The sequence below is a fragment of the Coccinella septempunctata genome, chromosome 5 (assembly GCF_907165205.1).
Source record: "Coccinella septempunctata chromosome 5, icCocSept1.1, whole genome shotgun sequence".
Lineage (NCBI taxonomy): Eukaryota > Metazoa > Arthropoda > Insecta > Coleoptera > Coccinellidae > Coccinella > Coccinella septempunctata.
In genome coordinates this window covers 16,626,755-16,643,696 of record NC_058193.1, presented here as the reverse complement: position 1 = coordinate 16,643,696, position 16,942 = coordinate 16,626,755, and the positions used below count along the sequence as shown (strand labels likewise).

Here is a 16,942-nt window from a genome sequence, read left to right as displayed (position 1 = left end):
TTTGGTAGAACAAGGATAGAACGAAGCAAATGACATGGTGGCGCAGCCACGAAACTATGGAGGGTAGAGAGAAGGAGAACAAACTAGTGTAACGAAATGTGTCCGCAAGAAACCGTAAATAGGCCAGGTGGCGCTGTGAAGCAATAAAGGAGATAAGGATAGAAGATGTATTGACAGAGATGCACAGTGTTCGCGCCTTTTTTAAATAGAAGAATCATGACATTATTATACAAATTTCATTTATTCGTTCATGGTTCATGATTCAACTGCAGTTGAAACAACAAAGACAATGACGATATTGGAGATCAATGTTAATTAATAAGAAACGAATAATATATAATATTTAAGGATTATGAACTGCGACATCGTCCATATATGTATATATTAAGTAAAGAATGAAAGTGGATTGTTAATACAGATGATTATTCTAAGTTGTGTAGTTTCCGTCTTCAACTCAGTTATGTATCGTGCGAAAAAAAATCGTTATATCTTATCCGAGAATCATATCCATCTCATCAAAATTTGAAGAACATGAATTGTTAATGAAATGCATATTTATTTAGTTGAATCTGCTTTAGCAAATGGCTCTTTTCACTGTTTTTCTATCAATAAAATAAGTGCGAATCAAGATTTGCAAGCAATTATATGGAGGTTTGTAATAAAAAAGGTTAAATTAGTAAGGAGAGGAATTTAGAACAAAATTGAAAAGAAATATTTATTTATTCTCAAAACCAACATGCATACACATTCAAGTCAGCAATTTTGCATTTTTTTTATGCATCTTCATTTTTGCCCTACTGGCTTCATGGTTTTTATTATCTGACCTGGCCAAAAACCTGGCACGCATAACTATATAGAAATCTATAATTTTTTTTTGTCAGCTCTACTTTGTGCGACTCATATCCATTTAGCTGCACTCTTTGCTTCTCGATTTCCTCTATGAGATCAATATTGAGGGTCATTTCAGCCACAGTTTTTAGAATACACTTTTCTAACTGCTTTGTTAGCAGAAATAAATCCAAACTGGAATAAAACAACCCTCCGTATTTTTCCATTTTTCCGAGAATTTCATTCCTGCCATCATCCTATTTTCTGGAATTATTCGTTAATATATTTATGTGTTGCCCTTCAAAATGTCAAAGCCATTGAACTAAAAATGCTACCTGCATTGCCCTACATCTTTTCAGATACCACAGTTATAAAAAGAAGACACGATAATTCAAATTCAAAATTTCTATTTCAGACTTTACATGAATAATATCAAGCTGGGAAAACCTACATTGTACATGAAATAATATAAGTATAAACAACTGTTACTACTACTACTACTAGTATAAGACATTATTCAATTAAAAAAAAAACAATTAAATGATTTCATGTTATGCTATGATGAACAACAAATTATGAATAACACATTCTATGGGATCTCTATAAATTTAACTAATATCTGCCATCACTCAGAGAGCTAGCCAATATCTTCTAGCTGCAGAATACTATGGTTTCATCTTCTCCAAGCTGGGAACATCCACACTGCAATGTTACAATAATTGATAGAGACCCTGTAGTAAAGAAGTAAATATGATCTAATACTCACTTTTTTCTGTAAACGATTTCATTGTTTCAGCGTACTACCCTTCTTACGCTCAAATATAATCCATTATTCCTGGACACTATTGCCACCCTTTCTATCATTGAGTTTCTTTCGGAGGACTCGACATGATTGACATCGAAGATTTTGTTGCATTTTTTTATACATGCCATGTCCAACAATAACTCCTTGACATCCTTTCTGAAAATGTTGCAATATATGAAAATCATGCTATTGGCTGCATTTAATCAATTACCTTTGATTCTCAATTTGGATGCCAACACTCAATGGCCACTTCTCCACACTTTTCAGATATGCATAAACATCCTCAGGCAGTGACGAGACAATTTGGTCATCTACATGTAGTCTTTCCTCATTGGGAAAGATAACCTGTTAACAAAATCATATGAATATGGTTAATGAATGACAATGAATTAAGTAGTCTCACCAGAACTGTTAAATCATCTTTAACCATTATGTTGTTTTTAATGGGACAAGTCTCTGGATCCAACCTAATGTATTCTATTCCATCAGGCTTTGGTATGTAAGCCCAATGCTGGGGCAAGAATTGCTGATATTTGTCCAACAAATATTGCAATGGTTTTTCTGATTGTTGTACACAGTAATTATGTTCTATGGGAACTTCTGATTCTTGCTGTGAGTGCTGATTCACAATTTCTTCTTGATGTTGTATTATTTCTGGTTGTTGATGTACAAGCTTTTGTTTGTCTTGCAACATTTGCTCTTCCGCAAGATGTTCACCAGCATAACTGTGGAACTGATGCTGAATTGTTGGCAACGCTTCTGGTTTGAGTGTTCCTATGTAATTCATGTGAATGGACAACATCCTTAATAACAATTTTGTTGTACATGTTAATATGTTCGCTCTTGAAATGCAACTGGCAAACTAAATCATGAGGTTTCAAAGTAATCTCTAAAGCTTTTGACCAACTTTCTATCCTTCCAGGGGTCTGTTGAGACAGAAAAATAATTATAGGTAATTAATTACAAATAATAACTATAATAGAAATTTCATTCTACTCACATTCGCTTTGAAAAATGATAATTTGCCCTGAGGAAGACACGTTTCAAAACTGCTTATACGACCAAATGGACAACTCTTCACCACACATAACTTAAGACATTTCGAAGGTAATATAATTTGAATGCTCTTGTTTCAATACTAAAATTCAACTCTGTACTAAATACTATATCTCAATACTCAATAAATAAAAATTCTAAATCAAACCATCCAACTACCACGAGGGTTAATTCAAAATATTTGCAAAACGACCGTCGTTGTCATGGATATCGCTTGAAATCATTGAATTTCTTTCGTTCTTCACATTCAAAATCGAATAAACTTCAATGTTGTTCAGTGGTTCATTTCTATTGCTTGCCAGCGCCACCTGGCCTATTTACGGTTTTTTGCGGACACTTTTTGGCCCAAAAAGCCTCGAAGTTTGTTCTCCTTCTCTCTACCCTCCATACACGAAACTGATCCCATATCCCCGATTTTCTGAAATGTTGATGCTTGCAAAAAGTGACAAGTGCACACACCAGTGTTTTAGACATCTTAGGCGGAGCGATGTCAATCAAAACCATTAGTAGGGATGGGAAAAGGGCAGTACAAAGATTATAACTCTATAATCTTTGCCAGAGACAATCGGTATTGTGCCGTCGGACAAACGGCATAAAATAAATCAACGGGTGTTTTCTGTGACAAACGGTTGCATATGACCCTCAGATCAATAAAAAACATCAGGCCCGGATCTACGATTTTTTCTGACCGGGGCAAATATTCATGATGGCGCCCTCCCCCCCCCCCTTCTAAGGTTAGTAGGAAAAATCTAATTGCATATTCGTCATCACTTTCAATTCGAGTTATTTTTTTCACTAGTTCGAGGTCGTATAGATTACGAATATGCAATTAGATTTTTCCTAAGATGAGTACTTTGGGGAAAAAATCACTCATATTTTTTTCCCATTGTTCCATCAAAAGATATTTTTTCTCATTGTTCCATTAAAAGTTATTCTTTTCCCAAAATACTCCCAAAAATTGCATAAATAAAAAAAAATCAAAAAGTTTGTATTTACAAGAATGTCGTTTGCAACCCGCCATCGTCTATCGTTTTTACCCGCGCTTCATGAACGAAATTATTCCGAACAAAAATTAATTTTTTTAACTACATATATCGACCCGGATCATTTTACATATTAATTCAAGGTAGATCACGAATATGCAATCAGATTTTTGGAGGATCAGTATATTGAAGAATAAATCACTTTTAGTGCAAAATTTCGGAAATATTGGTCAACTTTGAGGAGCTGTAGCAGCTAGAAAAAAGGCACTAGTCATATGCTATTTTTTTAGTGATGAATTGGTTCTTTGCAAATATAAAAATCCACATTTCATTAATCTATCTCGAACGGTTCAGATTTTATGAATTTTTCCGCGAAGGTCCAAAATTTCCGATTTTCCATCGACCATAACTTGAAAAGTAATTTTTTTTAAAAATATCTGTTTGCATATTCGTGTTCTACGCCCTCGAATTAGTGTACAGAATGAATTCGGTTTTGATCGGAGACCAAAAATATTCTTCAGAAAACCGCCCACTTTGTATATATTTCATTTTGTGAAAACATTTAAAAAAAAATCAATTTCGTGAAACTTTTGTATAAAACATTTTTTTGTACCTCTCTTAGTAACAAAGTTAAAGGGGGGCTCAAATTATGGTGAAAAACTCGGTACATCTATAGAAAATTTGAAAAAAATTCGATCTTACCGATTTCCACCAAAATTGTTGTTTCACTAAGGCATAGATTACGAATATGCAAACAGAATTATGCTGAAAGGATTAGTTTTTATGTTATGGTCTATAGAAAATCGGAAATTTTGGCCCTTAGTTCCAGATGAGTTCCAGGCGATGAGTCGGCAATTCCCCAGGCAAAGAAATTACTGCTTGCGACGCAGTGTAAACATATCAGATCTTTCAACCTATTTCACCCAAGTGTGGCGGTCATTCGTAGATGACTGAATAATATGCAGTTAATTTATCCCTCATTGATTTTAAAGATTTTAGGCATAGTGATGGTTTATCATGTTTCCATTCTACAGTTTTCATTTTAGCACTAGGAAATTAATTTTTTCCGAGAAAATCAAAAGTAAAAAAATTTTAACCTCTGGTTGATTTTGGCGCCCCCTTAGGCTGGCGCCCGGGGCAAGCGCCCCGCTTGCCCCCCCCTAGATCCGGGCCTGAAAAACATTGATTCACTGATAAAAACAATCAACAAAAACATTTTATTGATCTGAGATATGCCCTTAGCTCAAGCCATAGACTTATAATGTTATTTATAAGTCTATGGCTCAAGCGGTGCGAGCGAATAAGTCAGGACGGCCGTCTTTAAGACGTCTTTAAGATCGGAACCTGGCGGTCTCTGGAGAACACCTGTGTCATCTTATTAAGCAGAAAGAGGTAAAGGAGAAATGAATATGTATTGATTGATATATTGATTGAATTTCAAGTAGGGAGGAGTATTTTTACTGCCAATAATGCACTTTCTGCATTATCATAATAGCAGAATAAATAAAACTTTTTGAAATAATGAATAATGGCCAAAGCAAAGACAAACTTTTTTTTCTATGGCCAAAGAATAGAAAAATTCACAATCGAATCAAATTGTGAATTTAAAAAATATTTATTTATTCTAAATGATAATGCAAAAAGTGAATTATTGGGAGTAAAAGTACTATTCCCTAGTAGAAATTCAAATCAAATTTGATCAATATTCACAAGATATTCTCCCTTCTTCTTTACCTCTTTCCGCTTAAGACGACACAGGCGCTCTCCAGAGACGGCCAGGTTCCGCTTAAAGCGTCTTAAAGACTGACGTCAGGACTTATTCGCTCGGACCCAGAGACAACCTTGTTGTCTCTGCTCGGACCCATAAAGACGCTTCAATCATCTTAAACGCATGATATAAGAATAGAAGTGTTCTTATATCATGCTTAATCGCGAAAATTTGGCTTAACTATTTGACGGACATTGAACTAAATTCTTTCTTTAGTTCTTCTTCTTCTTTGTTTCCCAAGCTGTCACGTTGGGAAACCTTGGGCTCGTCCATTGGACATGCACCCAGTATCATTCTTTCTTTAGTTCAGTGTTGACGGAACATAGACAAAGATACGGAAGTAGCACTTCTTATATTTGATGTTCTGTGATTTAGATTATACGTCAATCAAAGATTAACTTCTTTGACTCTTTGACGGACGCTTTATTAAGTCTATGTGTAATCAAATCCTCTTTGGTTTAATATTCAGAAAATTAACTAATTAACTATAAAATATAGTTTATAAATAATAATAAATTTATCCAATGTCTTTGGTTCCAGATTACGGGGATTCTTCTGATTCGACTGATGAAAGTTCAGTATCTGATATAGAAAAAAGGTAATGAAATCCACATTTTTTGGGACACTGTAGTGTAAAAGGAATATTATGTTTCAATTTCAAATAACAGTAGGAGTAATCATTGTCATTTTTTATGCTTCATTTGATTGCTAAATATTTATAACTTGATTTTTTTCTTAAAAATCAGTGATCGTCAGATATTTTTAGTGAAACAGAAGAAAGAAAATCAAATGTCTTACACAAGTTACCAACACCAGACTTTCAAGTAAAAAGTACACCTGATGAAGACGGCCCGCAGACTAACTCGGTCTTCAAAAATCCATTTCTTGAAGCAGAAAATGAAAAAGAAGCTCTCTTGCAGAAACATGTGAGAATGGTAGATCTGAGCAATGCCATTGTCATTAATGGAAAGAAAATATGTTGGAATTACAGGAAAGGCAAATGTAGATTTGGTCATAATTGTAGATTTGCTCATGATTCTGATATTCAGAAAACAGCAGAACAGATTGAAGCTGATAAAATTTCTCTTCAGGCTAAAGGGGTAGTTGTTCATAAAGAACAAACACCTACTACACAGATACTAGAAATAGATGAAAAGAATTCAAATAATGGTAAAAGAAAAAGGCCTGGCTTGACTCAGGGTTTAACGCCTGGAAAAAAAGTGATGAAAAATTACTATAATCAGAAGAAATGAATATAAAATGTTGATTAATAACAAACTATCAGTTGTTAATGGTGAATAAAAATAAACTTATGGAATTGATTAATTATATTATCTTCTAAAAAATCATTCATTTATTGGTTAGGTTTAGGTTTAGGTTTCTTCTATATTGTTCAATAAGCATACATAATGTCAGCATAGGTGGTTAGATATGGGATTTTTTCCATTATGGATCATCTCTCCAGGTAAATTGCAACTAATTTGCAATAGGTAAATAATATAGAATTAATTTGGCCTATACTTGATGAAAATTCATAATGAGACTAAATTACTTGTTTTGACAAGGACCATTTATTTAACCACTACATGTGTATCTTCTCTGCACTAATGATCCGATATATTTTCAGTGCTAGTGTTTCACTTATATCAAAGGGCAGTTTCTATACATATCTCCAGTGGTTCTTGAGTATTTGATTGATTTCCTTTTTTTGTGGATATCTATCATTGAAGGACATCAACAGAACATGAATTTTCATTTCAACATGCACTTGTTGGTAAAATTTCTGTAAACTGGCTGATGGAGATGGTGGAAAAAGGTTTCAGCAAAAAATCGAATAAAACACTCAATTTGCATTATATATTCAAAATTTTTATTGAAATTGATAACTTGGCCTTCGCCATTTACATTTTAAAGATAACTTCATGCAAATGTTGTCGGCTCCGTTTCAAAAGGTTCATTCGGAAGGTCCAATTTGGCGTCACTTTTTCGATCCATGATAAGCAACTTTTTTTTTGCCCCAATTGAACTTGGTTGACGTGGTTTCATTAAGACGGTGCCACATGCCACACGGCTCGTGAAACAATGAACATGTTGAAAGATGAATTTGGTGAGCAGCTTACTCTCGAAATGGCCCTGTGAATTGGCCGCCAAGATCATGCGATTTGACGCCTCTGGACTATTTCTTGTGGGGTTATGTAAAGTCGTTAGTTCATGTGGACAAACCGAACACGAATGAAGCCTTACAGGATAACATAAAACTCGTAATTCGCCGAATACAGGCAGAAATGCTCCAAAAAGTGACGCAAAATTGGACCTTCCGAATGAATCTTTTGAAACGGAGCCGCGGACAACATTAACATGAAGTTATCTTTAAAATGTAAATGGCACAGGCCAAGTTATCAATCTCAATAAAAATTTTGAATATATGATGCAAATTGAGTGTTTTGTTCAACTTTTTAAAAAACAACGCTTAAAAAATCACCCTTTTGAATTAAAAAGTGCGAAATTCGATTTATATTCCGTATATGTATTTGATTCGAATATCAACTTTGTCGAAACTAGAAAAATAACATCGTGAGCGACAAAACAACAGTAGGTTTACGTTCTGTGATCAGGATGTTATTTTTCATCTTAACATTGTTTTGAATCGATTTAATATTAATGAAATGCTCTGTTGGATTCGTTATATTTTTATATGAAATTTTTTAAGAAATATATTTCTTAAAAAATTTCATATAAAAATATAACGAATCCAACAGAGCATTTCATTAATATTAAATCGATTCAAAACAATGTTAAGATGAAAAATAACATCCTGATCACAGAATAAGTAATATATTACTGAAATTGAAGATTATATATAAAGAATAGAGCTGATTGATTATAGGACACAAAAGTACAGTCGTCTTTTGGTCTAATCACTGTGACATACAGCCAACGGAGATGCTTCGGCGATATCTCTTAAGTTTTTCCACAAATTCTTTGACAGGCCTAAAGGGAGTGTCTGGCTTTGTGACTGAGTTTGTCCACATGGTATTTCCACTAAATCTCCTTATCCAGGGTAATACCCATATATTTGGCTCCATCTACAAGTGGAATTGACTTGCCGTAGAGAGTAGGTGGAGCAATTTGAAATTTTATCCTCATAGGGCCAGAGCCAGATCAACAAATGTGACACCTGTATAGGCTGGCCCAAATTGCCGACTATCCCATATATATTTCTCACAGAACTAAGAATGGGGAGTAGAATATAATAAATATGCAGGATCAATGGGAATGAATTCGGATAAAGCTTTAAAGCCTCAAAATGAAACAAAAACTTTCTATGGTCTCTCTCATGCCCAGCCCAGAAACGCTCCGTTGAAGAGTTACACGATGCTTCAATAATGGTTAAATGACCAATTTGGTGAAGTTCGCTTTCTGAAATTCAAACAGTGGGCTATAGCCTATATCCGCCTAAATCCGCCTCTGCCTTGGGCACAATCAAGGTTTTGCAAGGGTCAACCTTGAATTATTGTAGTTCGGGTTTCCCGAAGGACAGATGAGACGGTCACATCATCATTGCCCGTCAGCAAAACAACTATGTAGGTATATCATCCGCATATGCTTGAACGTATACATAAGTCAAATGAGCTGATGATAGCAATTAGATCGTCAACCAGAAGGGACCAGAATAGGGGTGACAGAACGTCACAAAAGTCGCCTTCATTATCTAGAAAGGCCGGAGTAGTCCCTCTGGGTTCCGTTCACAAACTTACTCTGAGCAAGCTCTGAGTAAGCTCTGATTACTCGAAGCGTTCATAAACATACTTTTAGTTCCTCACAGTATGCTCTCTGAGCATGGCCATACACATACTCATACTCTACTCTCGGAGTAAGTTTGTGAACGCAACCCCGCGGAATGGGGCGAATTCTCCTCAATTTGGGTAATCACAGCATATGCAGGTATTATGAGTTTTATTCATGAATTTTTCAAATGCACCGCGGAAACTACTCAAAATCATTCTTCAAATATGAGGTTTTAAAATTGAAATCGCTTCGTCTCTAGTTTACGATTTGGCAAAAGCGCCTACTAGAAGAAGAAAACAACAATGGCGTGTTTATAAAATAACAGCTGTTGATTCACAGCCATCATAAGGCGCGTACTCACTGGCGAGCCTCAACAGCAACCGGCCATAAAAATCCCATAAAATTTTACGACCTTCCTCGTTCGTCCCAAACTTCATCTTTGTCTATCTCATCAAGCGTATGGTCCGTGTATATACACATTTGGTAAACGAAAGTTACCAGAGCGGTTACTCTGGTGAGAGATATTGAACTGAATTGTCAGGAATTCGACATTTACGGACCGCCCACTTACTAACCAGAAGAAACCAAAGTGTATATACGGACCACAGCCCAAGAGATAGTATTTGTTGTCCTTTATTATCGACGCATATTTCAGTCGATGTTGCCAACTTGTGCAATTGAAACGAAACGCTTTAAATTTTAAATACCCATTTTTATTTTTCATTTTTAAGTACTTAAAATAATTTTTTTTGGGAAACGATTGAAATGGTTATTCCAAAATGTGACGTTTCAGAGATATTTCATAAAAAATATCGGTCGGAGATCCTGCTGACAAGGTTGTTGATGGCAAGATCCTTAGATTCGCTTTTCTGGTATGCATATCCAGGTGGCCCTTCACATTTTGAGGGAGTAAATAAAGATCGCTCTGGACATTTCAGAGTAAATTTTTATTTCTATATATAGGAGTAACCAATTTGTCTACTCGAAAAATGACTGTCTCTATCGCTGGCGTAAATGATTTTTTCATAAATTGTTATTTAAAACTCTACATATTGCAATTTTTCGCCATTTTCTCATAAATGGTGCTTCTAAGGTATAAAATGTTCTGAAGAAACTCATCATAATTTGAGGTTGCCATTCCATTTTTCCAATTTTGAGGTCAAATACAGGTGTTACGTTTGAAAAAATGTCTTTGGTCCATAACTTTGTTTTCGGACACTCTGCATATATGAAAATAATTTTAAATTGTGCATTGTGCTTATGAACACCCTACACACATAGCAAAAAATATTTTCAAAATATCTTCATTTACTCCCTCAAAATTGTGGGCCACCCGGTATACTTTCGAGTATTCAGGGCCTGTTTTCGCAGTATCACCTCTCTGAGTTGTTCGTCCAGTTCCTTTTTCAGGGTTTTCATTACGAACGAAATAAGACTGATCGGTCGGAATGATTAAGGCTACGAGTCTGTTTTACCCGCCTTGAAAATATATGGTATACGATTTTGACCTTTCCTCATTTGGATAGTACGAAAGTTCAGGCTAAGCAGTATCTGAAGAGCCTAATTAGGTGCCATTTAACATTCCAGATCCTGTTGGAGTAAAACCGGAAAGATTTCATCGTCACCTGGCACTTTGTATGGAAGAAAAGAACTGCATGAACAAGGACTAAATCTTATTATTTATTTAAACAGTCTCCAATTTACTTTCACTACCTAGCACTTCGGAATTCACTGTTCACTCGGCTCTATTCAGAACACTTCTTACTGCCCTGCAATCCGTCTTGCGTATTTTTTATATCGATGCTCCCCTGTTCGAGAATACCATATTCCAGCAGCACAATGTTTTCGAGCGGCGATATCATTATCAACATCAGTTGTTACATTCAGAAAATAAGCATTGAAATTATAAGCTGCAGCGCCAGCTCCATCTACAAGTGGAATTGACTTGCCGTAGAGAGTTGGTTGGGTAATTTGAAATTTTATCCTCATAGGGCCAGAGCCAGATCAATAAATGTGACACCTGTATAGGCTGGCCCAAATTGCCGACTATATATCCCATATATTTCTCACAGAACTAAGAATGGGGAGTAGAATATAATAAATATTCAGGATCAATGGGAATGAATTCGGTATCATTATCAACATCAGTTGTTAAATTCAGAAAATAAGCATTGAAATTATAAGCTGCAGCGCCAGGATCGCCTTCATCGACATCAGAAATTCTCACGTTTTCAATACTTGTATCGTCTTCACAGTATTGTATTTTTTTGGCTGCCCTGATAAGCTTCTATGTAGTTTTATTACTAGGCTGAGCTATTTGAGTATAACAATGCATTTCATGAATGTTCCCTATACATTCTATTATAAAACCGATAATTTATTATCCTGCTTGGTTAGTTCACCAAATAGGCTAACAAGGTTTTCAAGCTCTCTTAATTACACTATGCAACAAGGGTTCTCCCACCTAAGAGATTTATATTTTTTCTGTTAGGTATTCCTCACCTTATTACAAAAATAATAGTACTTTCGTTTGTTTAGCTCCCGTTATCAAAATTAAAGACATGCGTGAATTGTCCATGTTCGCACTTCTGTACCCTACGATACTTTATAAAATAAACAAAATATTGAAACAAGTTCAGTTTCTGGCAGCATTGAATGACTTTGAAAAAGAAGCCTGGTTGTCCTTTGTAGAAGTGACCAAAAATTTTCTTGGCAATCACAAATCTCCGCAATATGTAAATATCGTCAAAACGATGTTACAGGCTCATCAAAAAATGGGATGCAACATGTCCCACCGAAGAGATTTATATTTTTTTGTTAGGTATTCCTCACCTTATTACAAAAATAAAAGTACTTACGTTTGTTTAGCTCCCGTTATCAAAATAAAAGACATGCGTGAATTGTCCATGTTCGCACTTCTGTACCCTACGATACTTTATAAAATAAACAAACTATTGAAACAAGTTCAGTTTCTGGCAGCATTGAGTGACTTTGAAAAAGAAGCCTGGATGTCCTTTGTAGAAGGGACCAAAAATTTTCTTGGCAATCACAAATCTCCGCAATATGTGAATATCGTCAAAACGATGTTACAGGCTCATCAAAAAATGGGATGCAACATGTCCTTAAAGCCCGTTTGCAACAGCCGAGAATTCTTTGGAGAATTCTCTACAAAATTCTCGCAAGAAAACGGCAGAGATTATTTTGTATGCAACTTAACAGAGAATTCTACCGAAAGTGCGTATGCAACGGTATATAATTCACGGCGCATGAATTTTCGAGCAAATTCTCTAGAGAATTCTCGGCTGTTGCAAACGGGCTTAAAAATACACTTTTTGCAATCACATATTAATTTCTTTCCACAAAATATGGGAGCCGTAAGTGACGAGCATGGAGAGCGATTCCATCAAGACATCGCGTCATTCGAAAAACGCTACCAAGGCAAAGGGGAACCCTCTATGCTTGCTGATTATTGTTGGTCCATCGTTAGAGAAATACTGGAGTCGTCCTACAGCAGAAAAGACAAAAGATCTAAGCGATCGGAATCTTTTACACCATTGCAAATATTATAATGCATTGTTTTTGTTAAAAATCATGAATATAATTATTAAAAAACAACAAGAGCTAACTTCCACTTTTTATTTATCGTGCGTTTATACCTTGGCTACGAAGATTAAAAATATATATATATTTTCCTTAGGTGGGAGAACAAAGCTATAATTTTGTCGATCAGTGTTATTAATATGTGATCAAAAACACCAGCCCATCTTTGCCGATCTAGAAATCTAAATATTTTCAGCACTATGCACTCTGCATATACTGGACGCTAATATTTTTCTTCACAAATACTCGATTCCACTCTTACTACAACAGCGCTGTGATCAGCAATGAAGAGTTCATTCACATCCACTGTAAAACCGCCATCAAAATTAATCAGAAATTATCTAAGCATGTTTTCGATGTGGAAGTGATTCTAGTTGAATTACTGTTCGGAAATTAAAACATGCAATAGAATCTTTGAAATATGAGATATAACTCAAAGTTATATATATATATATATATATATATATATATATATATATATATATATATGAACCCGTAGTTCGTTGTTACCTCCGTTAAGTTCATTGGGCGACCTGACCTCCGGGTGAAGGAGTTTTTTAATTGGAATAATTTTTGCTTATATATGTAGAGGGGAAGGTAAATAACAGGGGTACCTAAAGAGGGGAAAAGATTTTCATTGAAAAATTTTTCTTTAAACGAATCAGAGCTTACTACCTCCGCATATATTTCTTATTAGTAGTGCGCTCTCACCTCCCGCAACGTTGTCAGATTTCAGGAGGACAGAAAGTAGGGCAGCTTGAATTCTACTCATATACAGCTGCTCTTCCGATTCATTCACACATACTGAAACCTGTAAATAGTTCGAGAACGATACTGATATTAATAAATTTCATACGCTAATAATTGATTGATAAGGATTCGGAGTAAATGAATTTGGACAGAAATTATTATCTTTTCTTCATGAATATCAACAGTTTTGAATAAGTATGCTATGTCTACGATACTTCGTCCGATAGAGGAGTTTAATACCGTATAGGTCCTAAAATGAATGATACATGACAATGAAATTTTTCGTTACATATGAGATTAATTCCAAAGACAATTTTACCGAATTTGTTCTGGTATGAAATAGTTATCTAAATTTTGGGCATTATATTCACGACATGAGGAACTCCATTGAAATGTTTTTCCCGAATGAATCAACAAAGATATACGTTTTACTTTCAGCTTCTATACTTCATTCACTTTCATTTTAGCACAGGATTTGCCATGGAAATTGAATACCTTTCACTCTGTATGGTACGAAAATGTTGGGTTAAGACGCTTGTCAAAACATTTTTGAGTTTTAAATAAATGCTACGTAGTCCGTTCTACGTGAGACTCTCAGTAATTACGTATTTCATCATAATGTCAAATCACTTCGGAAAATATTGCGTCGAAAATATGTAACGAACATAATTGACATTTATACAAACTGATTGAAGACATACCAAATCTATTTATTTACATGGAAAATAGAAGTAATCAGTAGCTTGAGGAGAGTTACTGTTGTTTATTTTCTTTGGCTGAAGGCTGAAGACGTTACATCAGTTGTAGAATTCAAAAAAATCAACCCGAAGATGAAATGCATTTGATGCAGTGTTAGCATTGAATTGAATACTCATAGGTGGTAGGGAATGGGTATCTCTTGAAGAAATGAACGGATAATTACGAGAATGTTGAATTCCTCAACAAAAATCATCTTGCGTGAATGGTAGTCAAAATAATTAAAAGAAGTTTGAAGCAACAGGAGCTTCACCTTCAAACAAAACAACTGCCTAGTATTCATGTCTGTTTATTTTCAATACATTGATATAATAATAATAATTATACAGGGTGTGGCGTAATGAATGGATAATATGGAGCCTGCGGGTAGAGTACTCTATACTCAAATAAATATATTTTACGTTTGGCAAAAGTGCCTTGGTTTTCGAGATATTGGGGATTTTCGATGATTCACCCCAAATAATAATAATAACTGGATATTGACATTTTTCATCATAGCGGTTCAAAAGAAACTCCTTGATTTAATGGCATTTCTTAATTGCTCGAGGAGTCTTTTGAAATTTTTCAGTACACAGGGTGTTTCACAAGTAAACGGACAAACGAAAACCGTGAATAGAGGGCATTGAGCTTAGTTCAAAAACACCTCATATGTGTGTCTTAGGCATTCCATTTCCGATATAGAGAGGAGTTCATTCAAATTTCCCTAATTTTTGTTCGGCCATAACTCCAAATATTTTAGTTGGATTCGGCTAAAAATTCATTATCCGCTTAAACTTCTAAGTTTCAATAAAACAGAACATTAAAAGTTGACGAACACAGGACCGGACTCATTGAGGCTATATTCAAATTTAAACTCATGCAAAACACTCTGTTTGTAGTTTTTTTCGTCATAATTTTGAATTTTTCAGGTATCTTCATTGATTTTCTCAAAATCAATGAAACTTTGGTATGCCTTTTCAGATTATTTCTAATGAATAATTGTTTGATCGTGAAATGTCTGGAAAAAACAGCGCTGCATATTGACTTTTACTTCACATTAATTAATGGGATGAATATGATCGCCAATCAACTGAGGAAATCTAAAAATGGAATTGGAAATGTTCAACTGAATTTTTTCGTTCTCAATATATGTCTTGCATTTGTTTTTGATATATATAGCATATCTGGTTATTCAGATAAGTCATTAACAGTGATAATAAGCTTTATTATTGATAATGAACAAAAATAGAAAAAACTACGCTATCATGATCATGGAAATAATAATTATAATTCGATATCTTCCGAATGAATCGCTTTTTATGGACAACGTGGAACTGAAGTAATTTTCCGAACTGATTTTCACCTCATTTGGTCTTTTAGTGAAGGTAATGATTGGCACTTCGAATAAGTGTGATAAATGCACTTTCGAATTCTTCACTGATTCCGTTATAGTCATTATTGGATCTATGGAAATCTATGGATTGTTCTGGTCTTATTACAATTTGTTATTGAAACATTGGTGATATTCATGCACCAGCAAAAGTATTTATCAGTATTTCAGGTCATTTTATTAGAAGGGTAGGACCACAATATTGGACTGCTAGATCTCCAGATCTGACACCCCGCGATTTCTTTCTTTGTTTTTATTCACACAACTAGTTGTCCATAGAAAAATAGATTCATTCTGAATATCAAGTTTTAAATTTTAGTTTCAAGATAGCGTAGTTTTTCCATCCATATTTGGATATTATCAATTTTGAAACATTTTATCCTTGTGAAAGAGTATTTTGAAGACCGAATATGGTATAATTGTTGAACACATTCAACAGAATATTCTTCGAAAAAAAATCAATTAAGGATTTCTAAATACATTTTCATGAAGAGCTCTATTCCTTAGAGGCGTCTGACAAAAACAATTATTTCTAGAACATGATCAACAGGTGGGGCAACCCAAAAATCAATTCATTTTGAGACAATAATAATGCAGATAACAAAAAAGTTGAAATTATGATTAAAAAACTACATACACGGTGTTTTTATGAGTTTGAAGTTAAGTAAAGCCTCACTGAGCCCGGTCCAGATTTTTGTCGAATTTTAATGCTCTGTTTCAATGAAATTAACAACTCAAGGCTAAATATAAATTTTCAGTCGACTTGATCAGAATTTCAGGAGTTATAGCCAAACGGAAATTCGAGAAATTTCAAAAAACCCCGAAGAAACCTATATATAGGGTGCCCCAAAACTATTGAATCAAACGTCACACCACGATAGAGTAGATCAAATACTATCGAATGACACCAACATTAGTTGAGCGAAAATGTACCGTTTCTAAAAAAACCTAACCTAATGTTGCCGATTTTCGAACTATTTTTTCAGTCACAAGGCCAATTTGTTATTAAGGATAGCGTTTTTCTCCCATATTATCACCCCTGTTTATTCTGAGTATTAAAAATCATGTAGAAAAAACAATTATTTTAATTTACATTTACTTAGGTTATGGTTATCGATTAACTACTTAAAATAATTTCAATTAGGGGAGATGAAACAATAATATTACTTCAATATAATTTAAAATCTATATCCTTTTTCACAAACTTGCCCTGTTATTAAGAAAAATAGTTCGAAAAT

The 16,942-nt window shown here is 34.6% G+C and overlaps 1 protein-coding gene and 1 long non-coding RNA gene across 2 annotated transcripts; one reads left to right on the top strand and one right to left on the bottom strand.

The window, feature by feature from the left end:
• Window positions 1-1,218: 1,218 nt before the first annotated feature.
• LOC123313805 lies at window positions 1,219-1,965 on the bottom strand. The gene is made up of 3 exons (XR_006537774.1): window positions 1,845-1,965; window positions 1,595-1,789; window positions 1,219-1,530 (listed from the first exon to the last, which is right to left on the bottom strand). It is a non-coding gene; the product is annotated as an uncharacterized LOC123313805 (long non-coding RNA).
• Window positions 1,966-5,863: 3,898 nt separating this feature from the next.
• Window positions 5,864-6,762, top strand: LOC123313415 (zinc finger CCCH domain-containing protein 8). Its single transcript, XM_044898288.1, has 2 exons — window positions 5,864-6,038; window positions 6,207-6,762. Exons 1-2 carry the CDS (start codon window positions 5,965-5,967, stop codon window positions 6,691-6,693), a joined length of 561 nt encoding a protein of 186 aa, XP_044754223.1. The 5' UTR covers window positions 5,864-5,964; the 3' UTR covers window positions 6,694-6,762.
• Window positions 6,763-16,942: the final 10,180 nt, after the last annotated feature.

Coding starts and splice junctions, on each gene's coding strand:
- LOC123313415 (XM_044898288.1), top strand. CDS start 5,965: ATGTCTTTGGTTCCAGATTACGGGGATTCTTCTGATTCGACTGATGAA. Junction 6,039..6,206: donor GTATCTGATATAGAAAAAAG/GTAATGAAATCC, acceptor AGATATTTTTAG/TGAAACAGAAGAAAGAAAAT.